At 43.3% G+C, this 26,588-nt stretch overlaps 1 protein-coding gene across 1 annotated transcript in view; it reads left to right on the top strand.

Moving 5' to 3' along the window:
- Positions 1-26,588, top strand: part of SPDYA (speedy/RINGO cell cycle regulator family member A) — a 35,600-nt gene that overhangs the window by 8,167 nt on the left and 845 nt on the right. The window contains exons 3-5 of the mRNA XM_044291966.1: positions 10,907-10,992; positions 15,915-16,086; positions 16,686-16,989. Of these exons, the coding sequence (XP_044147901.1) occupies positions 10,907-10,992; positions 15,915-16,086; positions 16,686-16,989 (562 nt within the window). The remainder of the gene's footprint in view (positions 1-10,906; positions 10,993-15,914; positions 16,087-16,685; positions 16,990-26,588) is intronic.

Below are 26,588 nucleotides of genomic sequence, written 5' to 3'. Positions count from 1 at the left end.
AAACACATGAAAATAGGCCAAGCATGCAATGAATTACTTCGCCACTTCCTCCCAAAATTCACAATGCAAAGATGAAACATGAAACTCCTTTAAAGGGAATCTGTTGCTGTGATTTTGGACTTTTATCTGCGGTACTACATGAGTAGTACTGCACATAAACAGTCCAGATCGACATTTTTTATTTTCCTACTTCTCCCTGTTCCCCCGCTGTCTGCTTCCAAAGCTGCACTAAAAGGGCTGATGTACTGCGCTAACATAATGGAAAAAGAGTCCTGTGCGCATGCACAGTAGTCCTAAGAAGGTATTTCACTGCAGCCGGGGGAACAGTGTGCGCTAGGAAAATAAAAAAAGAGTGACATGGACTTACTACCATGTATTACTGCAGGTAATAGTCCAAGAGCGTAGTGACAGATTCCATTTAAATGGGTTCTGTAGTGCATACATATTGATGATCTATCCTCAGGATAGGTCATCAGCATAAGAACAGTAGAGGTCCGATTCTCATCACCCCTACCCATCACCTGTTTGTGAGCGTTGCTTTTGCATCAAAATAACCTTCCTGTTGTCTGGCTTGTAGAGACGGCACATTGTGATTACAGCTCCTCATCTTGTTCAAGTGAATGAAACAAGCAGTTGCAATTACACCTTGCCACTGCTGCAAACACAGGTAATTTTGAAGCAGAAGCAGCTCTCTCATCAGTTCCGCCGCCTCTTCAAACAGCTGAGCTATCTTGAGGATAGGTCATCAATATCTTTGCACTGCACAACCCCTTTAAGATGTAGGTTCGCAGCAGAGTCCTTCCTGCAGGTGTTGGCTCTTTTGTGCTGGGACATACATTGGTGCAGCTGTTGTTTTATTGGCCTTGGCACTCATCACTGCATACACAGCTTTGCTCTTAAGTTTTGGTGTTAAATTTTTTGGGTGAACCAGTTGCTGCCTCTGCGTTGCCAGGTCTTCTGAGTTTTTCAGACACCTCCATTTCTTCCCTACTTCACTTCTACGTCTTTCCTCTTCTTTAATACCAGTAGGGATGAGCGAATCGACTTCGGATGAAACATCCGAAGTTGATTCGCATAATACTTCGTTTGAATACTGTACAGAGCAAGCGCGCCGTACAGTATTAGAATGTATTGGCTCCAATGAGCCGAAGTTTTTACTTTGCGAAGTCTCGCGAGACTTCGCATAATAACTTCATAAATCAATTTCTACTGTAAAAAAAACATTTCCCAAACTCGGGTTCGGTTCCAAGGTAAACGGGAAATGGTTTCATCCCTAAATACCAGGAAGGCCCCTCATGTTTTTGAATTCCTTTTGTTTTAGCCTCTATGCAGGTTAAGATAGTCTCTGCCCAGTGGTGTTAGGGTCTGATGATCCCAGTTTGTGATCCAGAGGACGGTGGTAATCAAACAGCAGGTACTGGTCCGTATCAATAGGTTTCCTGTAGACTCCAGTTTTCAGCCTGCCTCCCAGTACTGAATAGCCAGCGTGTTGTTCTACACATCATCCCTGGTAAACCTGAAGCTATGGTGGATGTGTTCAGTATTTGCATGAACCTCTAGTTTCTGAATGTTAACCCAGGTGTCAGCCACATATCTGAATCAGTGACCGGATGCAATTCCCGGGAAGTTGTCTAGGGCTTTCTGTTCTATTTCCTCCATGTACTGGTTAGCCACAATGCAAAACTGGTGATCCCATGGCACAGTTTGTTTCTGTCTGGAGAACTTATCCTTGTATTTAAAATAGATTATGGTCAGGCACAGGTCCAGCAAGGAACACACTTGAACTTGATTAAGATTTGTTCTGCTGCTGAGGGTGTTGTCTTGTGTTAACCCTGTCCTGTTTGGACTGCCGTTGTGGTGGGTATTTAGGTGAAAAGGGATGTGACGTCATAGGACACCATTGTTTCCTCTGTAACCAATATCAAGCTTTGGATTTTAGAAGTCCTGGGAGTTCTGGATGTGGTTCTCTGATTAAGGCTACTTTCACACTAGCGTTTTAGTTTTCCTTTCCGGTATTGCGATCCGTCATAGGGGCTTAATATCGGAAAAAACGCTTCAGTTTTGTCCCCATTCATTGTCAATGGGGACAAAACTATATTGAACAGAACAGTTCCGTTTAGTTGCGTTCCCAGACCAGAGAGCAAACCGCAAACATGTTTTTCTCTTTCCGTCCTGGGATGCGGAGCAAGACGGATCCGACATGACCCCCAATGCAAGTCAATGGGGACGGATCCGTTTTCTCTGCCACAATCTGCCACAATATAAAACAGATCCGTCCTCCATTGACTTTTAATGGAGTTAATGATGGATCCGTCTTGGCAATGTTAAAGATAATACAACCGGATCCGTTCATAACGGATGCAGATGGTTTTATTACAGTAACGAAAGCATTTTTTCTGAACCCTGCCGGATCCAGCAAAAATGCCAGTGTGAAAGTTACCTTATCAACCAATTTAACCCTTTGGATTAAACCCTTTTTCGTTTTTGCATTTTCATTTTTCTTCCCTACCTTCCTTGAGCCATAACTTTTTTACTTTTCCGTTCAGGGCTTGTTTATTTGCGGTACACAACCAAAGATGTTAGGCTAGCATGTAAAGAAATATGTGTGTGGATAAATAGAAAACCTAGAATGTCTCACACATACAGACGTGGACAAAATTGTTGGTACCCTTTGGTCAATGAAAGAAAAAGTCACAATGGTCACAGAAATAACTTTAATCTGACAAAAGTAATAATAAATTAAAATTCTATAAATGTTAACCAATGAAAGTCAGACATTGTTTTTCAACCATGCTTCAACAGAATTATGTAAAAAAATAAACTCATGAAACAGGCATGGACAAAAATGATGGTACCCCTAACTTAATATTTTGTTGCGCAACCTTTTGAGGCAATCACTGCAATCAAACGCTTCCTGTAACTGTCAATGAGACATCTGCACCTCTCAGCAGGTATTTTGGCCCACTCCTCATGAGCAAACTGCTCCAGTTGTGTCCGGTTTGAAGGGTGCCTTTTCCAGACTGCATGTTTCAGCTCCTTCCAAAGATGCTCAATAGGATTGAGGTCAGGGCTCATAGAAGGCCACTTTAGAATAGTCCAATTTTTTCCTCTTAGCCATTCTTGGGTGTTTTTAGCGGTGTGTTTTGGGTCATTGTCCTGTTGCAAGACCCATGACCTGCGACTGAGACCAAGCTTTCTGACACTGGCTAGTACATTTCTCTCTAGAATTCCTTGATAGTCTTGAGATTTCATTGTACCCTGCACAGATTCAAGACACCCTGTGCCAGACGCAGCAAAGCAGCCCCAGAACATAACAGAGCCTCCTCCATGTTTCACAGTAGGGACAGTGTTCTTTTCTTGATATGCTTCATTTTTTCGTCTGTGAACATACAGCTGATGTGCCTTGGCAAAAACTTCGATTTTTGTCTCATCTGTCCACAGGACATTCTCCCAGAAGCTTTGTGGCTTGTCAACATGTAGTTTGGCATATTCCAGTCTTGCTTTTTTATGATTCGTTTTCAACAATGGTGTCCTCCTTGGTCGTCTCCCATGTAGTCCACTTTGGCTCAAACAACGACGGATGGTGCGATCTGACACTGATGTTCCTTGAGCATGAAGTTCACCTTGAATCTCTTTAGAAGTCTTTCTAGGCTCTTTTGTTACCATTCGGATTATCCGTCTCTTAGATTTGTCATCAATTTTCCTCCTGCGGCCACGTCCAGGGAGGTTGGCTACAGTCCCATGGATCTTAAACTTATGAATAATATGTGCAACTGTACTCACAGGAACATCTAGTTGCTTGGAGATGGTCTTATAGCCTTTACCTTTAACATGCTTGTCTATAATTTTCTTTCTGATCTCTTGAGACAGCTCTTTCCTTTGCTTCCTCTGGTCCATGTCGAGTGTGGTACACACCATATCACCAAACAACACAGTGATTACCTGGAGCCATATATATAGGCCCAATGGCTGATTACAAGGTTGTAGACACCTGTGATGCTAATTAGTGGACACACCTTGAATTAACATGTCCCTTTGGTCACATTATGTTCTGTGTTTTCTAGGGGTACCATCATTTTTGTCCATGCCTGTTTCATGAGTTTATTTTTTTACATAATTCTGTTGAAGCATGGTTGAAAAACAATGTCTGACTTTCATTGGTTAACATTTATAGAATTTTAATTTATTATTACTTTTGTCAGATTAAAGTTATTTCTGTGACCATTGTGACTTTTTCTTTCATTGACCAAAGGGTACCAACAATTTTGTCCACGTCTGTATATAATAGATAAATCTTTATTAATAGAAAGACAAAAATAATGAGTAATACATATATAGCGGTTACAATTCGTGGTAAAAAATGCAGGAGGATAAAGTAAAAAGTGCATGGAGCCACCAATAGTCATAAACTGGTAAGTCAGATAATGCATAAGGCTAAATGAGACAAAGTATTGTCTATACTGATGTGATGGATGGTAATAAGTACCCATAAATAACCACACAGAAGACACACAGTCTCAATTGCGCCACCACATGTCACAGAAAAATATACATAAGTAGCAATAATATTGCGGGGAGGTCAGCAGGACAATGTGATCACAAAGCTGTGACCAGATGCTGACCCGCCGGCAACAAGCAATACAAATTACAATTGACAGTGGAGCAGCCTATACTAACCAGGAAAGGATGAGGTGATGGCTCCTAGCCCGACGCGCGTTTCGCCTCGCTTCTTCAGGGGGCGTGTGTTTTACTTTCTAATGTCACCATTTAATATGGCATACAATATAGTGTTAAAAATTCAAAATGGGGTGAAATTGGGAAGAAAATGCAATTCCTCCACTGTTTTACATGTTTTGCTCCCACGGCATTACCTTTGCATCAAAACTGACCTGTGCCCTTCATTCTCTGGGTCAGCATCATTACAACAATACCACATATGTATACGTTTTATACGTCTAAATACTGTTAAAATTAACCACCTCCCGTCCGCACGTTGACTATAAACATCCGGGAGGTGGTTCTCTATCTCTGAATGGACGTTTCTGAACATCTATTCAGAGATCGCAGCTGCACGCTAATCGTGCAGCTGCAGATCGGATTGCCCGCTGTCAGTGACAGCAGGGCAACCCTTAGAGAAGGCAGGGACAGTGCCCAGGTGTCCCTGCCTTCTGGATACAAGGATGGGCTTCACCAGGGTAGAGGTGATAATACATGGCCCAAACAATAGCTTGGGTGTTTTTCAACTGTTGTAAAAGTTCTATGTCCTTTTTTTTTAATGTAACCGCTGGTTGGGACCCTCCTTAGGGCTTCATATGTGTCGTTATCACTCAGAAGCGTGGTTACCTTTGCATGGTAGTCAGATTTATTAAGTACAACTGTTCGTCTTCCTTTATCAGTGGGCAGGATGATGATGTTTGGGTCTTTTTTGAGGGATGTAATGGCCTTCCTTTCTTCTGTAGTCAGGTTGGATGGGGGTGGTTTAGCGCTGGATAAGCCTGCAGACACTTTAGTTGTTCAGGCTCATCCTGTACCATTTTGTAGTTATGGATGGAGGCTTCTGTGGCTGAGATAATATCTAACACTGGGATGGTATTGGGGCAATCACAAAATTGAACCCTTTAGCTAGGACATCTGTCTGTGGCTGACAAGTTCTTCACCCAGTTTTCTTGCCTTTGCAGTGTCCCAGACAAATCTCTTTGTGTCTAGTTTAATTTCTGTATGGCTGTTGCCAGTCCTGGCTTATAGATTGGAGAACTTGTTCTGATGTCTCTCCTTGCCCTTAGTGTTTTGCACTAACTGGTCAGCTGTGCACAGCAACTGGTTCACCCAAAAGACCCAACGCCGAAATACAAGAAGAGCAGTATAGTGTATGCAGTCCGATGCAGTGAGAAGTGCAAAGACTTGTACATTGGGGAAACAAAACAGCAGCTACACCAGTGTAAGGCCCAGTACAAAAGAGCCAACACCTGCGTCAGGACTCAGATGTGTACCTACATCTTAAGGACAAAATAAATTAATTTGATAGCGGCGAGGTGCACATCTTAAGACACAGAGGAGGGCATGTTCAAGAGGTGTAAAATAAGCTATTTATGTCATATTGGAGAGACCAAGCTTGAATAGAGGTAGAGTTGTGTTACATCTATTGTCTGCCACTTACAATGCTGTTCTAACACCTCTCCCAAAGCAGTTTAATTACATCTAATAGCTTCAATCAGGCAAATTGCAATCAAAATATTACTTCCATGAGGTCCTTGACCTTGTGTTGATTATGCTGACTGTAACCAGTACTTAATGCAAGAGATTACTTGCACAAGTTAATATAATTGAGAAAGCCAGATAGATGACTAGTGAAACGACTTTACAAGAAAATACAAGGAGCCCAGTTCTAGTTCCTCTGACGTATTACTACTGATATACCATGACCTGAATAAATAAGAAACTTCACAGTACCCACAGCAGGAAACTTGTGCAATGGATGCAGTCCGATGCATTTCTGCAGCTGATATGATGCAATGTGGCTCATGCACAAACACATTTTGGGACTAATTTTTTATGGCGACATACTGGGGTTTACATAAATGTCCTTGAGTACTTTTCTGAACATATCTGGTTACTTATTTCAGAGGAATATTGCGCCAGGGAAAAGCTGTGGTCTATTTCATCTACACATCAGTACAAGTACCAGTGTTTGGGCCTGCATGGGTCAGACATTTGGAGGCACTTATTGCAGCACCAATAGCATCTGTGGTAGGAAAAATCCATAACTAAAATTACTGGAACGCTGGCTGAATCAAGAGACAAAATCCCTAACATCCGCCGTACATGTACAATGGATGTTGAGTCTTTAAAGATGTTGCCCACTCTAGAGTAGAGCAAGTGCCACAGCTACCGTGTGTCTGCTGTTTCATACAGCCGACACTTGCGGCTAATGTCCGCGATTGGCGCTAATACCTACTGTGGACATGTAACCCCTCAGATGCTGTGGTCAAATGTGACCATGGCATCTGAGAGGCCAGAAACCCGGAAGTGAGCACTTCACGGGCAGGAAAGTCTTCCCTAGCCGTTTAACCCCTTAGGGACGCGTGACGTACCGGTACGGCATGTTTCCCGAGTCCTTAAGGACCCATGACGTACCGGTACGTCATGGGTTTAAACTGCGATTGCGGTGGGGGTTAATTGGAACAGGATGCCCGCTGAAATAATTCAGCGGGCATCCTGTCACAATGCTGGGGGGGGTCATGTGACCCCCCCCGTATCGGCGATCGCTGCAAACCGCAGGTCAATTCAGACCTGCGGTTTGCGGCTTTACCTGCGGTTGCGGTGGCTGTGCGGCGGTGCCATCGGGTCCCCATGCGGCTGTGGGGGGGATCCGATGGCATGGAAGGCAGTGCGATATCTAAGGAAGGCATTGCGCTGCCTTCCAGTGAAGAGCCTGTGAGATCCAGCCCCCTGGATCTCACAGGCCCCGGAAGCTGTATGAGTAATACACAGTATTACTCATACAGCCAATGCATTCCAATACAGAAGTATTGGAATGCATTGTAAAGGAATATACCCACCAAAGTTCAAGTCCAAAAGTGGGACAAAAAATTAAGTGAAAAAAAGTTGAAAAAATAAAGTTTTCCCCCCAAAAATGTAAAGTTTCAAGTAAAAATAAACAAAAACGTAATTTTCCCCAAATAAAGTTAAAAAAAATTGGTAAAAAGGAAAAAAAAAAAATGTATACATATTAGGTATCACCGCGTCCGTATCGACCGGCTCTATGAACATATCACATGACCTAACCCCTCAGATGAACACCGTAAAAAAAAAAATTATTTAAAACTGTTAAACTTTTTTTGTCACCTTACATCACAAAAAGTACAACAGCAAGCGATAAAAAAGGCGTTTGCCCACCAAAATAGTACCAATCTAACCATCACCTCATCCCGCAAAAAATGAGCCCCTACCTGAGACAATCGCCCAAAAAATAAAAAAAATATGGCTCAGAATATGGAGACACTAAAACATCATTTTTTTTGTTTGAAAAAAGCTGTTACTGTGTAAAACTTACATAAATAAAAAAAAAAAGTATACATATTTGGTACCGCCGCGTTCGTATCGACCGGCTCTATAAAAATATCACATGACCTAACCTCTCAGATGAAAACCGTAAAAAATTAAAACTGTGCTAAATAAACCATTTTTTGTCACCTTACATCACAAATAGTGTAATAGCAAGCGATCAAAAAGTCATATGCACCCCAAAATAGTGCCAATCAAGCCGTCATCTCATCCCACATAAAATGAGACCCTACCTAAGATAAACGCCCAAAAACTGAAAAAACTATGGCTTTCAGAATATGGAGACACTAAAACATGATTTTTTTTTGCTTAAAAATAAAAACGGTGCCAAAACAGCTATTTCTTGTTATCTTGCCTCACAAAAAGTGTAATATAGAGCAACCAAAAATCATATGTACCCTACAATACTGCCACCCTATCCCATAGTTTCTAAAATGGGGCCACTTTTTGGGAGTTTCTACTCTAGGGGTGCATCAGGGGGGCTTCAAATGGACATGGTGTAAAAAAAAAACAGTCCAGCAAAATCTGCCTTCCAAAAACCGTATGGCATTCCTTTCTTTCTGCGCCCTGCCGTGTGCCCGTACAGCGGTTTACGACCACATATAGGGTGTTTCTGTAAACTAAAGAATCAGGGCCATAAATATTGAGTTTGGTTTGGCTGTTAACCCTTGCTTTGTAACTGGAAAAAAAATTATAAAAATGGAAAATCTACCAAAAAAGTGAAATTTTTTAATTCTATCTCTATTTTCCATTAATTCTTGTGGAACACCTAAAGGGTTAACAAAGTTTGTAAAATCAGTTTTGAATACCTTGAGGGGTGTAGTTTATAGAATGTTGCCATTTTTGGGTGGTTTCTATTATGTAAGCCTCGCAAAGTGACTTCGGACCTTAACTGGTCCCTAAAAATTGGGTTTTTGAAAATTTCTGAAAAATTTCAAGATTTTTAAACTTCTAAGCCTTGTAACATCCCCAAAAAATAAAATATAATTCCCAAAATGATCCAAACATGAAGTAGACATATGGAGAATGTAAAGTAATAACTATTTTTGGAGGTATTACTATGTATTATAGAAGTAGAAAAATTTAAACTTGGAAATTAGCAATTTTTTTTTAATTTTTGGGTAAATTTGGTATTTTTTTTATAAATAAAAATGAAAATTTTTTTTACTTCATTTTACCAGTGTCATAAAGTACAATATGTGACGAAAAAACAATCTCAGAACGGCCTGGATAAGTCAAAGCGTTTTAAAGTTATCAGCACTTAAAGTGACACTGGTCAGATTTGCAAAAAATGGCCAAGTCCTTAAGGTGAAATAGGGCTGAGTCCTTAAGGGGTTAATTGGGAAGGCGTTCCAAGTAGGTAATGAACCTGGGCCTGTACTAAGCTTCTAGGCTCATTACTTGTATATTAACATTCAGGCCAGCAGGTGGCAATACTGAATTGTAATATAGCTATTTCTGCATGGATTTAATGGAGGAAATTCAATTACTGTATAGCAAATTGCAGTCTTATGATTTTATGTTGTGGTCCACTTGGAGACCTAAAAAAAGTAAAAAAAAAATATTAAAAACAATATATAAAAATTCTAACCAACCCCCTTTCCCCAAAATAAAAATACTTAATAAAAACTAAAATCAACATCATGGGCATCGCCATGTGTGTGAAAATGCCCATACTATTAAAATATAAAAAAACGTATTCCATACGGCGAATGACATAATTGAAAGGAAAATAAAAATGGCCTATTTGCCATTTTTTCATTATTTTACCTCCCTCAAAAAGTCATACAGACCCCAAAATGGTATTCACATAAACTACAGATCATCCCACGAAAATTGAGTCCTCGCACATCTTCGTAGACATAACTATGAATAAGTTATGAGGGTCAGAATATGGCGATGAAAAGAAAAAAGAATTCAAAACGTTATTTTTTTCAGTATAAAAATGCAAGAACAACTATACATATTTGGTATCGCATTAATTGTACAGACCTGGAGAATGAAAGTAAAAGTTCATTTTTATTCTATAGCGAACACCGTAAAAATAAAACCCATAAAACCATGTCGGAATTGCGTTTTGTTTTTTCAGCTTTCCAATACAATGTGTGCAATATTCAATAGTGTCATTAGAAAGTACAATTTGTCCCACAAAAAAAAAAGCCCTCATATGGCTATGTGAACGGAAAAATAAAAAAGGTTATGGCTCCAGGAAAGTAGGAAACGAAAATGCAAAAACAGAAAGGGGTGTATAGTACATGACAATCTCTTTTTAATAACCTCACATGGATCCAGAGCTATTGCTCTACTACATTGTTCTTAGGCTGGCAGCTCAGGGGCGTGTCCTTTTCTCAGGGGGCATGTCCTTCCTGGTGGCAGCTGAACGATGGAGCCGAGCACGTGTGACCACGTCAGGAGATGGACGTGCACATTCCTATACTGATTAAACACCTTTATAATGAGCAAAGAGAATATCTGACAACTCAAACATTTTTATAGCAGGAAGTAAATTACAAAAGTTTCTTGTTTTTCATACTGATTGCTGAATTTTATTAAAATAACTTTTAATTGATTAGAGTATTTCCAGTATGGGGTAACGGCTGTATGCATAGTGTGCACTTTATATACATGTGCATGTTCATAGTATATGATGTATTGTTCAGGCTCTTCATGTTCTTTCCAAATCACGGCCTCTCTCTGTTGGGTATTGCAGCAGAGGGGCTGCACTTTTGGAAAAAAGCTGAAGAAGATGCTGCTCTATATCCATCATAAAGATGATGCATAGAGTGTTATAGAGTTCTATGTGATCAGATGACGGCACTGACAGATTTATTTATTCGCACAGTATCTTTTAGCGATGACCTTTGTTTATTTCAAGAGAGCTGGATTCCATATGAATGAGTACACCCGAGCCAATTTCTTTACTGCTCTGTGAGTAAATCCTCTTCACTTTACATTTAAAGGGAATGTGTCATTAAAATTATTTTTTTCTGTCAGATAAAACCAGATAATAATAATAATATTTATTTATATAGCGCCATCATATTCCGCAGAGGGTTCATGTACAAAACAAAAGACAGACTAGTATACAAGTGATACAACATTCCACAGGCCACAATCAACAACCTGATCAACTCTATGCGACGGAGATGTGTTGCACTGCGTGAGGCAAATGGTGGCCACACCAGATACTGACTGGTTCCCCCCCCCCCCCACCCCACTAAGGCAAAACTGTGCACATTTCAGAGTTGCAGACCTGTGCAATATTCATGCTGTCTAATCAGCACCTTGATATGCCACACCTGTGAGGTGGGATGGATTATCTCGGCAAAGGAGAAGTGCTCACTAACACAGATTTAGACAGATTTGTTAACAATATTTCAGAGTATTGGGTCTTTTGTGTATGTGGAAAATGTTTCAGATCTTTGAGTTCAACTCATGCAAAATGGGAGCAAAACCGAAAGTGTTGCGTTTATATTTTTGTATCTACAAGGGCTTAGATGAATTCTTAAAAGTAAATAACATTAATCCTTATGAAAATGTCTAGGAATCCGGTTCTTAATCTGCTTTTTAAAAAACCCGTGTCCCCACCTATCCCTTGGTTGAACTTGATGGACTTATGTCTTTTTTCAACTGCATTAAAGGGAACTTGTCATCGGGATTTTGGGTATAGAGCTGAGGACATGGGTTGCTAGATGACCGCTAGCACATCTGCAATACCCAGTCCCCATAGCTCTGTGTGCTTTTAGTGTATAAAAAAAAAAGATTTTATGCATATGCAAATTAACCTGAGATGAATCCTGTCCCTGACTCATCTCACGGACAGGACTCATCTCAGGTTAATTTGCATATGTATCAAATCGTTTTTTTTTACACAATAAAAGCACACAGAGCTATGGGGACTGGGTATTGCGGATGTGCTAGCGGCCATCTAGCAACCCATGTCCTCAGCTCTATACCCAAAATCCAGGTGACAGGTTCTCTTTAACTATATAACTCCCTGTAAGCTAAGGCAAAGTGAACCAAAAAAATACGTCACCTACCTTGATCTATGTGTAATCGATTGCTGAAAGTGATCTCTGTTTTCTGCCAGACATATTTCGACACGGCGCTCCATGTTCTTGAACATATCGGCAAGCGTATTGGGGTGAATAGCAGCAATTTCACGCTGGATGTTTTTGTTCAAATCTTCCACAGTGTGTGAGGGATGAGAATCCATTTTGTAAAAACATGTCCTCCATCTTGTGGATATGTGCAAAATTACTGAGCCAGCTGTGAAGGATGAGGGGGGAGGGGGGTTGGGTTCTGTGAATAAACCAAATGTTCTAGCTACAAGGCCAAGTATAGCAGCTCCCTCACTCCCCTTATCAGAGTTTGATGTCCAAGAAAGTTATGTTTTGTTTTCACAGGGATGTACTGCTGAAGAATTTCAACTTTGAGATAAGATGCTGGAGAAACTTTTTAACTATTAGAATTCTGTTAGTATAGTGCGGAAGTATTGCCTTTTATGAATAACGAATCAAATCATTAGTTTTGATTTCCACCCCTTGGTGGTGGGCCAGATTTGTCTGTGATTATCTGTAGTGTTATAAAGATGTATACGTCTGTGGAATAAAGGAGAGAATCTGATTCAGCCGTGTGTCGGTGTCAGCTCTCTGAGCGCTCATAAAGAAAACTGCAATTGGGACCCCGACAATTATAGAGGTGGGGGTTTTGTCCCAACAAGTGCAAGGCTTGTTCTGATAGACTTTTCCTTTGCGCATACTCCAAAGGAAGAAGTCTGGTGGTGTCAGATCTGGCGAACGTGATGGCAAAAGCCTCTTTGAAATTACCCTGTTGCTGAAAAAGGACTCCATTTCTGCCGTGCTCCATGCTGATGTGTGACACACTGCTCCATCTGCGCCTAAGTACGCGGGAGCGTACCTACTTGTTCAAAGCTCCATACACTGAAGACCACATTACACATTGTTTCGTTTAGATCAGGGGTGCACAACGTTTTCTGGTTGGGGGCCACATTGCCAGACTGAACCAATGACGAGGGCCGAAATTAAAATTTAAAGGTGTATTAACAACTGAAATATTGTACTTATGGCATATTGAACACACATTATATACCATTAATGTCTAGTTACACTTCCAGGACTCCCATCTAATGGGAGAAATACATGAAAATTACATGTAAGCAGCCACAAGACATAGGCATACATGTCTGTTACCAGATGGTTGGGGGCCGCACAGAATGGTATCAAGGGCCGCATGTGGCCCCCGGGCCGCAGGTTGTGCACCCCTGGTTTAGATTGTTTCGTCCCAGCGAGAGTTATTATAGAATATTCAAGGCCTCTAGTAAATCTCCCTGTATAATGGTGTGTTGGCGCATAAGGCGTACGTTCTGCTAGAGCTACATGGATGCGCAACACGTCACGTAGCCGAAGATCACAGTATCGCAATGCTACATTGCAACATCGTGAAAGTGAATGTTGTCGTGTTGCGATTTGCAAGTTGGTGTGACTGTGACAAGCGAGTCACCAGAAATACAGGGCCTGCTGGATTTCTGGTGACTTGCATGTCTCAGCACTGTGTAGCCCTAGCTTTACAACTATTACAAAAGTAGCAGAGCTGAGTTTGCCATTGATCTGTGATATTAAAAGGGTTCTGCAGTTTGTTTAAACTGATGATCTATCCTCTGGACCCCCGCCGATCAGCTGTTTGAGAAGGCAGTGGCGCTCCAGGAGCGCCGTGGCCTTCTCACTGTTTACCGCCGGCCCAGTGACATCACGACTAGTATCAACTGGCCTGGGCGGGGCTAATCTCCATTCAAGGGAGCAGAGCTGAGCCCCGCCCAGGCCATTGATACTAGTCGTGACGTCACTGGGCCTGCGATCAGATCATCAGATGCTGATGATCTATCCAGAGGATAGATCATCAGTTTAAACAAACTGCAGAACCCCTTTAAGATATACAGTGTATGATAAATGACAGAATTATCAGTTTGAAAAAAAAGTGTAATGAAAAGTCCTGATGTTGTTATATATTTATATACCTATTTATTTACATATAGTGAGGAACAGCAGTATTTGAACACCCTGCGATTTTGCAAGTTCTCCCACTTAGAAATCATGGAGGGGTTTGAAATTCACATTGTAGGAGCATTCCCACTCTGAGAGCCAGAATTATTTTTTTTATTCTGGAAATCACATTGTATGATTTTTAACAAATTTATTTGTCTTGCACTGCTGAACATAAGTATTTGAACACCTGAGAAACAGCAAGAATTCTGTCTCTCAAAGACCTGTTACTGTGCCTTTAAAAAGTCCACCTCTACTCCACTCATTAATCTAACTTAGTGCCACCTGTCTGAGCTCTTTACAGACCCCTGTCCACCCCACAGTCAGTCAGACGCCAACTACTACCATGGGCAAGACCAAAGAGCTGTCAAAAGACACCAGAGACAAAATTGTGGACCTCCTCAAGGCTGGAAAGGGCTACGGGGCAATTGCCAAGCAGCTTGATGAAAATAGATCAACTGTTGGAGCATTTGTTAGAAAATGGAAGAGGCAAAAGACGACTGTCAGTCTCCCTCGGACTGGGGCTCCATGCAAGATCTCACCTAGTGGGGTATCACTGATGATAAGAAAGGTGAGGAATCAGCCCAGAACTACAAGGGAGGAGCTGGTCAATGACATGAAGAGAGCTGGGACCACAGCTTCAGAGGTCACTGTCGGTAGAACACTACGCTGTCATGGTTTCAAATCACGCATTGCACGGAAGGTTCCCCCGCTCAAGTCATCACATGTCCAGGCCCGTCTAAAGTTTGCCAATGACCATCTGGATGATCCAGAGGAGGCCGGGGAGAAAGTCATGTGGTCAGATAAGACCAAAGTAGAAATTTTTGGTCTAAACTTCACTCATCGTGTTTGGAGGAAAAAGAAGGATGAGTTGCATCCCAAGAACACCATCCCTACTATGAAGCATGGGGGGTGGTAACATCATGCTTTGGGGGTGCATTTCTGTGAAGGGGACTGGATGACTGCACTGTATTAAGAAGAGGATGAATGGGGCCATTTATTGTGAGATTTTGAGCAACAACCTCCTTCCCTCGGTCAGAGCATTGAAGATGGGTCGTGGCTGGGTCTTCCAACATGACAACGACCCGAAGCACACAGCCAGGATAACCAAGGAGCGGCTCCGTAAGAAGCATATCAAGGTTCTGGAGTGGCCTAGCCAGTCTCCAGACCTAAATCCAATAGAACATCTTTGGAGGGAGCTGAAATTCCGTGTTGCTCAGCGACAGCCCCGAAACCTGACAAATCTAGAGGAGATCTGTGTGGAGGAGTGGGCCAAAATCCCTCCTGCAGTGTGTGCAAACCTGGTCAAGAACTGCAGGAAACGTTTGTCCTCTGTGATTGCTAACAAAGGCTTCTGTACTAAATATTAACACTGATTTTCTCAGGTGTTCAAATACTCATGTTCAGCCGTGCAAGACAAATACATTCTTTAAAAATCATACAATGTGATTTCCTGTTTTTTTTATTTTTATTCTGTCTCTCAGAGTGTGAATGTGAATTTCAGACCCCTCCATGATTTCTAAGCGGAAGAACTTGCAAAATCGCATGGTGTTCAAATACTTCTGTTCCTCACTATATATACATTTTTTTTTTTTGGGTTTTATGACTTGTATTTGTTTTACCTTTTATTTATATGTACTATAATTAAAAATGACAATAAAAGGATTATTAAAAAAAACAGTCCTGCTCTGCTACATGTGCATGTTTACTCATTTCTTACGACTTAGTTGTACTATCATTTTCTTACTGCCAGAAAAAAACATACTTACCTCTATGTTTACTCTACAGGTACCTAGCAAATACAATGGAAGAGGATTACGAAGAAGCCAAGTATGAAATCTTCCCGTGGGCTTTAGGAAGGAATTGGCGCAAGCTCTTTATAGGTTTTCTGACATCAAGAGATCACTTATGGTGTAGAATAAACTACAGGGCAGCTGTGAGCAGACGCTGCTGTGAAGAGGCTAGTTACTACTTTGCAAAACTTTCCACACCACATCTGTGCCCTATGTCAAACATTACTGCAGAAAAACATATATTCACTGTATACTTTTGGACAGATCACAACATTTTTTAACCTCTATAGTTCTTTAGACTGAACACCATTTTACACATAGAATTAAAAAAGCATTGTCACTATGTACACACATTACATTATTAATCTTGTACCGATCCTAAATTATATTCTGTATTATACTCCAGAGCTGTACTCACTATTCTGCTGGTGGATTTCCTGTGTACATACATTACATTACTTATCCTGTACTAATCCTGAGTTACATCCTGTATTATACTCCAGAGCTGCACTGACTATTCTGCTGGTGCAGTCACTGTGTATATACATTACATTACTGATCCTGGGTTACATCCTGGATTATACTCCAGAGCTGCACTCACTATTCTGCTGGTGCAGTCACTGTGTATATACATTACATTACTTATCCAGTACTGATCCTGGGTTACATCCTGGATTATACTCCAGAGCTGCACTCACTACTCAGCTATATGATTTACATTTTAAAGTTTTATTGAGTAGTAGAATAAACAGTGTCTTACTGGCAGGTCATGGCAATAGCACCATCACACTACATCTGGCAGCGCGAACGATCTGAGCACCACAGCGGAGCGCTGAGAACTTACAGTAGCAATGAATTCAACGTCCCCCGTGGACCTTGTGCCACACCACAAGACTGTTCCCTCTGCGGTAAGAAAGGACAGCTCTTAGGTCTCGGCCTATCTGACGACTCATCTTCTTCATCTGATTCCACATTATCAGTGAGAGAGCGGATTGCATCACACAGTACTCTGGACTCACCTGGTGACAAGATGCTCATCGATCCGCCACAAATTTATGATTGCTACAAAGGTTTGTTTCTTTAAAAATATTTAATTTTTTTATTTTTTTATTTGAGCATCTAAACCTGGATGTAATGATCAATGCAGCCCACCAGTGAGCCATGCCTTTTTGCAACAAATGAAAAAATATCTTTCTCGCTCGTATCATTGGGGGACACAGGACCGTGGGTATAGCTGCCGCTGCCACTAGGAGGCGACACTAGGCTGAAAAGTGTTAGCTCCTCCTCTGCCGGCTATACTCCCTCCAGCCAGGAGAGAGCATATCAGGTTTTAGCTTAGTGTCGTAGGAGGCAGACCTCCCTGCTTGCAAGACGGCTTCCTTTTGTTATTTTTTCTTTTTTGTTTTATCTTTTTCCCCTTTTAGGTAGGGGAAACAGAGACACCTAGCCCCTCTGTCTACCCCGGGAGCTAGGCCGGTGTCGGATTCCCTTACCGCTCGACCTCCCCCAAGAAGCAAAAGTGGACCAGGGCAGCCCAGCTCCCCTGCTTCCCACCAGCCAAAGGGTTACCTGGATCCGGTGAGACCCCCCGCCATTCCAGTCTCCTGCTACTTCGGGTGCCATCTGCTGAAGAGGTGACCCTGCTGGTTCTCTGAGGAGGGGTGAAGAGAAGAGGAGGAAGATGGGGTGAGTAATCGGGATTAGGTGAGTATTATCCTGCACCGCCCCCTCTCAGCCACCGCATTAGGGTAGGTGATTTAAACTCTTTCATTCCTGAGGGTGTCAGCGGTGTAGTTAGGGACACTGGGATGCATGTCTTGAGGGGGGCCACGCTGTTACAGCTTCCCCTGGTACCTCCCGGCCGGCCGCGTTTCACTTTAGGCCCAGGCTTCATTTCAGGCCTACCTGGATTTCGGGCTCCGGCCCGCATTGGCTGCTTCCCAAGCTGCGGGGTGGGCACCGGCGGCCGGTATGCGCCAGAGGGCGCCTTACGTGCACCGCTCAAGGACCCTCTGTTCTCCGGCCGACCGGAAGTGCCTCCTGGTCGGCCGCGCGCCGCAAATTAAGGCCCTGGCTTCTGTGGAGTGTGGGCCGCAACCAGCGCCTCCCACAATGACGCGAGGGGGTGGGGCTAGGCTTACCGCCGTGGCTCAGAGAACTCAGCTGGACCGCAGATATCTGCGTGAATCCAGCTTCAGCCGGCAGCACGATTCTTCAGGGACCACAGGGCCTGGGCCCCCTGCATGCTGGTAGGACGGTTCCTTCCCTCTCCAGCCTTGAGAACAGTAGTGAGCAGCCATGTCCTACCCACTAGTGCGCCCCGCATGCCAACAGTCGCCACTTATTATACATGTGAGAAATGCTAAATTAAGTTCACCTCGCGGCTAGCCGACTCTGTATGCTCCGCATGCTGTGCGCCAACACAGGTTCTGCCCCCCCCAGCCTACGTAGCCGCATGACTGGGAACCGGACTGGGCCCGTGCCTTATCTCGGGCAGTGGAGGACCTCTATAAAATATCCCAATCCACCCTCTCTCTCATGGGACGTTTGGTTGATAAATCTCCACCTGCGCAGTCCGCGCCCTCCTCACAGTGGCGGATTACAATAGGGACGTTCGGGTCAGCAGCCCCGGGCCCAGCACCTCTGGGGGGCCCAACGCTGACCCGAACGCCCACATACTGCGGCGGGGCACGGGAGCGCATAGCTCCCTGTCCCGTCGCCGATGACCACCATAGGCTTCAGGCCTTGTAGGCCTAAGGCCTATGCAGTAGTGAAATCCCGGCGCAGGCGTGCGTGATGACGTCATCGCGCGCCTGTGCCGGGACGCAGCACTGTGACGCGCCTGACTCATCCTGCATTCCTCTGGCCTGGCCCTGGGTGAGTATTTATCTTTTCATTTTTTGTTCATTTTTTATTTCATGTGCCTACTTTGGGGGGGGGACACACATGAGGACATATTAGGGAAGATAAATCGAGTACATGGGGGGGGGAATGTGGGGGTTGTATGGGGCCAAATTATTATGGGAGGGAATACTATGTGGGGGCAAATTACTAGATGGGGCAGTGTGGGGGCAAATTATTATGGGAGGGAATACTATGTGGGGACAAATTACTATGTGGGGGAAAATTATTATGAGAGGAACTACTATGTGGGGGCAAATTACTAGATGGGGCAGTGTGGGGGCAAATATATATATTTTTTTTAATCTATTTTTTTTCAGTTTCATATGGACATATACATTTGTACCCGAAACACATCAACTTTAACAATAAAAAAATCCTGATTAACAATTAATATTTGAAAATACAAATTTTTCTATTTCCTCCTTTTTTTCCCCCCTATTACCAATCCCCTTTATTTAATACCCACCGCCCTTGGGGAAGAGGGGGGGGAACGAAAAAATAAATAAAATGGGGCAGTGTGGGGGCAAATTGCTGTGTGGGGGCAAATTATTATGGGAGGGACTACTATGTGGGGGCAAATTTCTATATGGGGGCAGTGTGGGGGAAACTATTGTGTGGGGAATGTGGGGACAAATTACTATATGGGGCAGTGTGGGGGCAAATTACTATGTGGGGGAAACTATTGTGTGGGGGCAGTGTGGGGGAAACTATTGTGTGGGGACAGTGTGGGGGGGGGGGGGTGATCTCCCCGGTTCCTTTGACGGAACAATTCACGGGTTTTTATTTAAACCTCTTTGTCGTCCCCAAGAAAGAAGGATCAGTTCGCCCAGTTCTGGACCTCAAGTTGCTGAACCGTTTCCTCCGGGTTCAACACTTCAGAATGGAATCCCTTCGCTCTGTGATTGCTTCACTGGACCGAGGCGAAGTCCTCCCTTCAATAGACATTCGGGACGCATACATAGATGTCCCTATTGCCCTGTCACATCAGCGCTTCCTCCGCTTTGCAGTAGGGCCCCATCACTGCCCGTTCGTAGCCCTTCCCTTTGGCTTGGCGATGGCACTGCGAGTTTTCACAAAGTACTCGCTCCGCTCCTGGCACTTCTTCGTACCAGGGGCATCACCCTGATTCCCTATCTGGATGACATCCTGGTCAAAGCAGCGACCTTCGTTCAGAACGAGGACAGTCTGCGTATCACTCTGGATACACTGGCGCGGTTCGGCTGGCTGGTGAACTTCCAGAAGTCTTCCCTATACCCCACCAGACGGATCACTTTTCCAGGATTATCCTCGACCCGGCCGCAGAGTTGGTGCACCTCCCTCTGGACAAGCGGCTAGCCCTTCGTCGGTCAGTCCGCCTTCTCCGCCAGCGCAGTTACCCTTCAATTCGATTTTGAATTAAGGTATCGGGTGCAATGGTCGCTTCCTTTAAGGCGGTTCCGTTTGTACAATTTCACACTCGTTCACACAGCGGACAATTTTGTTGTCGTGGGACAAGTCACCGGATTCCCTGGATCGTCACATCGTCCTGCCTCCAGGGGTGCGTTCTGCACTCAGGTGGTGGCTTTCGACCCCAACCTTGGAGTCGGGGAAATACTTTCTCCAGGTCTCATGGACGGTCATCAACACCGACGCCAGTCTTCAGGGTTGGGGTGGAGTCTTCCTGCCCCAGACAGTCTAAGGCGTATGGTCTCAGTCGGAGTCCAAACTGCCCATCAACATTCTGGAACTCAGGGCCATTCATCTGTCCCTTCTACAGTGGGCCCCTCTCCTGAAGGGCCGGCCGATCTGGGTACAGTCAGCCAACGCCACGGCAGTGACTTAGTCAGGTCCATAAATATTGGGACATCGACACAATTCTAAGATTTTGGCTCTATACACCACCACAATAGATTTGAAATGAAACGAACAAGATGTGCTTTAACTGCGGACTGTCAGCTTTAATTTGAGGGGATTTACATCCAAATCAGGTGAACGGTGTAGGAATTAAAACAGTTTGCAGATGTGCCTCCCACTTGTTAAGGGACCAAAAGTAATGGGACAGAATAATTGTCATAAATCAAACTTTCACTTTTTAATACTTGGTTGCAAATCCTTTGCAGTCAATTAAAGCCTGAAGTCTGGAACGCATAGACATCAGCAGACGCTGGGTTTCATCCTTGGTGATGCTCTGCCAGGCCTCTACTGCAACTGTCTTCAGTTCCTGCTTGTTCTTGGGGCATTTTCCCTTCAGTTTTGTCTTCAGCAAGTGAAATGCATGCTCAATCGGATTCAGGTCAGGTGATTGACTTGGCCATTGCATTACATTCCACTTCTTTCCCTTAAAAAACTCTTTGGTTGCTTTTGCAGTATGCTTTGGGTCATTGTCCATCTGCACTGTGAAGCACCTTCCAATGAGTTCTGAAGCATTTGGCTGAATATGAGCAGATAATATTGCCTGAAACACTTCAGAATTCATCCTCCTTTTGTCAGCAGTCACCAATCATCAATAAATACAAGTGAACCAGTTCCATTGGCAGCCATACATGCCCACGCCATGACACTACTACCACCATGCTTCACTGATGAGGTGGTATGCTTAGGATCATGAGCAGTTCCTTTCCTTCTCCATACTCTTCTCTTCCCATCACTCTGGTACAAGTTGATCTTGGTCTCATCTGTCCATAGGATGTTCTTCCAGAACTGTGAAGACTTTTTTAGATGTCGTTTGGCAAACTCTAATCTGGCCTTCCTGTTTTTGAGGCTCACCAATGGTTTACATCTTGTGGTGAACCCTCTGTATTCACTCTGGTGAAGTCTTCTCTTGATTGTTGACATTGACACACATACACCTACCTCCTGGAGAGTGTTCTTCATCTGGCCAACTGTTGTAAAGGGTGTTTTCTTCACCAGGGAAATAATTATTCGGTCATCCACCACAGTTGTTTTCCATGGGCTTCCGGGTCTTTTGGTGTTGCTGAGCTCACCGATGCGTTCCTTCTTTTTAAGAATGTTCTAAACAGTTGTTTTGGCCACTCCTAATGTTTTTGCCATCTCTCTGATAGGTTTGTTTTGTTTTTTAAGCCTAATGATGGCTTGCTTCACTGATAGTGACAGCTCTTTGGATCTCATCTTGAGAGTTGACAGCAACAGATTCCAAATGCAAATAGCACACTTGAAATGAACTCTGGACCTTTTATCTGCTAATTGTAATTGTGATAATGAGGGAATAACACACACCTGGCCATGGAACAGCTGAGAAGCCAATTGTCCCATTACTTTTGGTCCCTTAACAAGTGGGAGGCACATATGCAAACTGTTGTAATTCCTGCACCGTCCACCTGATTTGGATGTAAATACCCTCAAATGAAAGCTGACAGTCTGCAGTTAAAGCACATCTTGTTTGTTTCATTTCAAATCCATTGTGGTGGTATATAGAGCCAAAAATTTTAGAATTGTGTCGATGTCCCAATATTTATGAACCTGACTGTATATTACTCACTAAGGAGGAACCCGCAGTCAAGCGATGATGGAGGAGTCGGCCAAAATCCTGAGGTGGGCAGAGACCCATGTTCCAGCTCTTTCGGCGGTCTACATTCCGGGAGTGGAGAATTGGACGGCAGATTTCCTCAGTCGGATGACGGTGGCCCCGGGGGAGTGGTCTCTGCACCCGGAGGTGTTCCAAGTGATCTGTCTCCGGTGGGGTCAACCGGAGGTGGACCTGATGGCGTCCCAGCTCAACCACAAACTCCCCGCCTTCTTCTCTCGAACAAGAGATCCCAGGGCATGCGCTTTCCTATAAGGAACCCTTCCTTATTCTGCACCAAGATAACACCTGGATGTGGTTAGGGCTCTCAGGATTTACTTATCTGTCTCGAGCACTTTCCGCCGTACGGGCTCTCTGTTCGTTATTCTGGAAGGTCCTCGCAAAGGTTGGGTGGCCTCCAAGGTGACAATTTCCAGGTGGATTTGTTTGGCATTTGCTGATGCATACCGCTCCCGGGGCAAGGCGCCGCCCCTCGGTATCACAGCCCACTCTACCAGGGCAGTGGGCGCGTCTTGGGCTCGCTTCCACCAGGCTTCAGCTTCACAGCTGTGCAAGGCAGCAACTTGGTCGTCCTTGCACACGTTCACCAAGTTTTACCAGGTGCATACTTTTGCATCAGCGGACGCTGTGCTGGGCCGCAAGGTCTTGCAGGCAGCAGTGTCCTGAGCTTCCGCAAGGCAGTTTTCCATGGGGGTGTGTTCTTCCCGCCCCGTGGACTGCTTTGGAACGTCCCACGGTCCTGTGTCCCCCAATAAAAAGAGCGAGAAAACAAGATTTTTGTGGACTCACCTGTAAAATCTCTTTCTCGCTTAGTTCATTGGGGGCCACAGGACCGTGGGTATAGCTGCTGCCACTAGGAGGCGACAATAGGCTGGAAAGTGTTAGCTCCTCTTCTGCCGGCTATACCCCCTTCAGCCAGGAGAGAGCATATCAGTTTGTGCCCAAGCAGTAGGAGTAGGAGAAAAAAAACCATACATGAAATAAACCAGAACATAACTAATGCCGGAAGGGCCGAACCAGACTGAGGACCCCACCGGCAAACAAACCGCTAGCACCTGCGGCAATAATGGAAAATAATGGGTGGAAGCTGTGTCACCCAATGAACTAAGCGAGAAAGAGATTTTACAGGTGAGTCCACAAAAATCTAGTTTTCACAGACCCTAAAGCTGATGGATAGACTAAGGCTCTGTTCACACGTTGGTCAAGCCTTCCAAGTTTTGTTCCCATTCATTGTCAATGGGGACAAAAATGGTCAGGATGTGTTCCGTTTCATTGTGTTTTTGACCGTAGGCAAAACCGCTTCAAGCTGTGGTTTTGTGTCTGGTCTGCGAAATGGAACAAACAGTTAGTAAAAAAACTGGATCCGGCAACCATTGACTTACAATGATTTTCATACCAGATCCGGCATGTTCAGTTTTGATTTAATACAACCAGATCTGGCCAAAACAGATGCATCCAGATGTATTAAATGGAACGGATTCGTTTAATTCCAGTTTTGAGATCCTCTCAGACTGGAAATCCACAACACAACTGTGAAACAGGCCTAATTCAAAGAGTGAAAAAATCAATGTCTGTCCTCTTTAGGCATCCGAATGCCTAAACCAGTTGGACACTAAATTTGGCACATAGGTACACTGGATGTCCGGGAAGGTTTTCAAAATGGTCTCAGCTCTCTAAGATGTACCATTCTTGAGATATTCCCCCAAAAAATGCAAATATGGCACCATCACATGAACCAATAGAGCCAATAGAAGCTTGCAGGTCCTTCATACATATCCTAATTGACATACAGTCACACGACTTACTAGCCAGTAGAAGCTCACAAGTCCTTCAGTCTTCGCCTCACTGACATACACACAGTTTTACACCAGGTTTTCATAACAACTCATATAGGTCATTGTTCAGAGGGCAGGATGTTGTGGAGGTCACTGTTAAGGGGGGCGGGGTTCTGTGAGGGTCACTTAAGGGGGCGGGACGCTGTGGAGTGTTGTGCATTTTCATACGTATACAATATTATCTAATGACATTATGATCAAAATGTATGCTCATCTCATTGCCTTTAAGAATAAAATCAGCCTGAACCAAAGTTCTATTATGTGGCTGAGGAAGCCAAGATGAGTTCATGGCAAGTTCAATTTATAAAAAATAATTGTGAACATAAACGGACATTGTGTTTAAAAGTTGTTGCTAAAGAGATATGGGACCATCTGTAAGGAGTAAGTCAACTCCCTAAAACATGTATGTCTGGAAGGAACAAGGTTATTTGATAAGGTTTCATGTTCTTGAGGCACACCTGCTATATGAGGTTCCCAGGTGTCCCTGCCTTCCGGATCGCTGCAGACACAGCGCTCACCGAGCGCTGTGTATGCAGAGCAGGAAGCACTATGCGCTTCCTGTTCTGGCCCGGCGGTCATGTGACCGCCGGGACTGGAGCGTGCAGGAGCTGTGTGAGGTCTTACAGAGACCTCGATCAGCCCTGCTCTGAGGCTGTACAGCGCAGAATCATGCTGTACAGCCTCTCTGGGGGGTGCATTTCTTCTGTAACTGGGGCTACTATGTCAGCCCCAGTTACAGGAGAAATCAACAGCGAAAAAAAAAAGAAAAAGTGAAGCAAATGTCCCCCAGAGGTCTTGTATGACCTTATGGGGGACGAAAAGTGTAAAAAAAAATAAAGGGTTGAAAAAATTAAATAAAAAAAAGTTTCACATGTAAAAAAAAAAAGTCCCCAAGTAAGGAATAAAAAATAAAAAATTTAAAATAGAAAAAATAAAATAAAATAGACATATTTGGTATTGCCGCGTCCGTAAAAACCAGCTCTATAAAAATATAACATGACCTAACCCCTCGGGTGAACACCGTAAAAAAAACAAAAAAAGAACTGTGTCAAAACAAGCTATTTTTGTCACCTTGCATCACAAAAGGTGCAACACCAAGTGTCCAAAAACGCGTATGTCCCACAAAATGGTACCAATAAAACCGTCACCTCATCCCGCAAAAAATGAGCCCCTACATAAGAAAATCTCTCAAAAAATAAAAAAACTATAGCTCTCAGAACATGGACACATTAAAACATAATTTTTTTGTTTTAAAAATGCTATTATTGTGTAAAACTTTAATAAATGAGAAAAAGTATACATATTAGGTATCGCCACGTCCGTAACAATCTGCTCTATAAAAATGTCACTTGACTGAACCCCTCAGGTGAATGCTGTAAAAATAAATAAATAGAAACTGTGCTAAAACAACCAATTTTTTGGTCACCTTGCCCCATAAAGTGTTATAATGAATGATCAAAAAATCATATGTAACCAAAAATAGTACTAATAAAACTGGCACCTTATCCCCTAGTTTCCAAAATGGGGTCACTTCTTGGGAGTTTCTACTGTAAGGGTGCATCAGGGGACTTCAAATGGGACATGGCATCTAAAAACCACGTGGAGTTCCTTTTCTTCTGCGCCCTGCCGTGTGCCCATACAGCAGTTTATGACCACATGTGGGGTGTTTCTGTAAACCGCCGAATCTGGGTAATAAATATTGAGTTTTGTTTGGCTGTTAACCATCGATGTGTTAAAGAAAAAATTGGATTAAAATGGAAAATCTGCCAAAAAAGTGAAATTTAAAAATTTGATCTCCATTTTCCTTTAATTCTTGTGGAACGCCTAATGGGTTAACAAAGTTTGTAAAATCGGTTTTGAATACCTTGAGGGGTGTAGTTTCTACAATGGGGTCATTTATGGGGGTATCCACTATGTAGGCCCCACAAAGTGACTTCAGACCTGAACTGGTCCTTATAAAGTGGGTTTTGGCAATTTTCTTAAAAGTTTGAAGAATTTCTTCTAAACTTCTAAGCCTTCTAACGTCCTAAAAAAATAAAATGACAATTTCAAAATGATGCCAACATAAAGTAGACATATGGGGAATGTTAAGTAATAAATATTTTATGAGGTATCACTTTCTGTTTTAAAAGCAGAGAAATAGAAATTTAGAAAATTGCGAATTTTTCAAATTTTTGGGTAAATTTGGGATTTTTTCATAAATAAAGGTGAAATATTTTGACTCAAATTTATGACTATCATGAAGTACAATGTGTCACGAGAAAACAATCTCTGAATGACTTGGATAAATAAAGGCGTTCCAAAGTTATTACCACATAAAGTGAGATATGTCAGTTTTGCAAAATTAGGCCTGGTCAGGAAGGGGGCAAATGGCCCAGATGGGAAGTGGTTATGATGCACCAGTATA

The sequence above is a fragment of the Bufo gargarizans genome, chromosome 4, assembly GCF_014858855.1.
Source record: "Bufo gargarizans isolate SCDJY-AF-19 chromosome 4, ASM1485885v1, whole genome shotgun sequence".
Taxonomy (NCBI): Eukaryota; Metazoa; Chordata; class Amphibia; order Anura; family Bufonidae; genus Bufo; species Bufo gargarizans.
The sequence above is the reverse complement of the archived record's forward strand: the minus strand, read 5'-3'. Positions and strand labels throughout refer to the sequence as shown.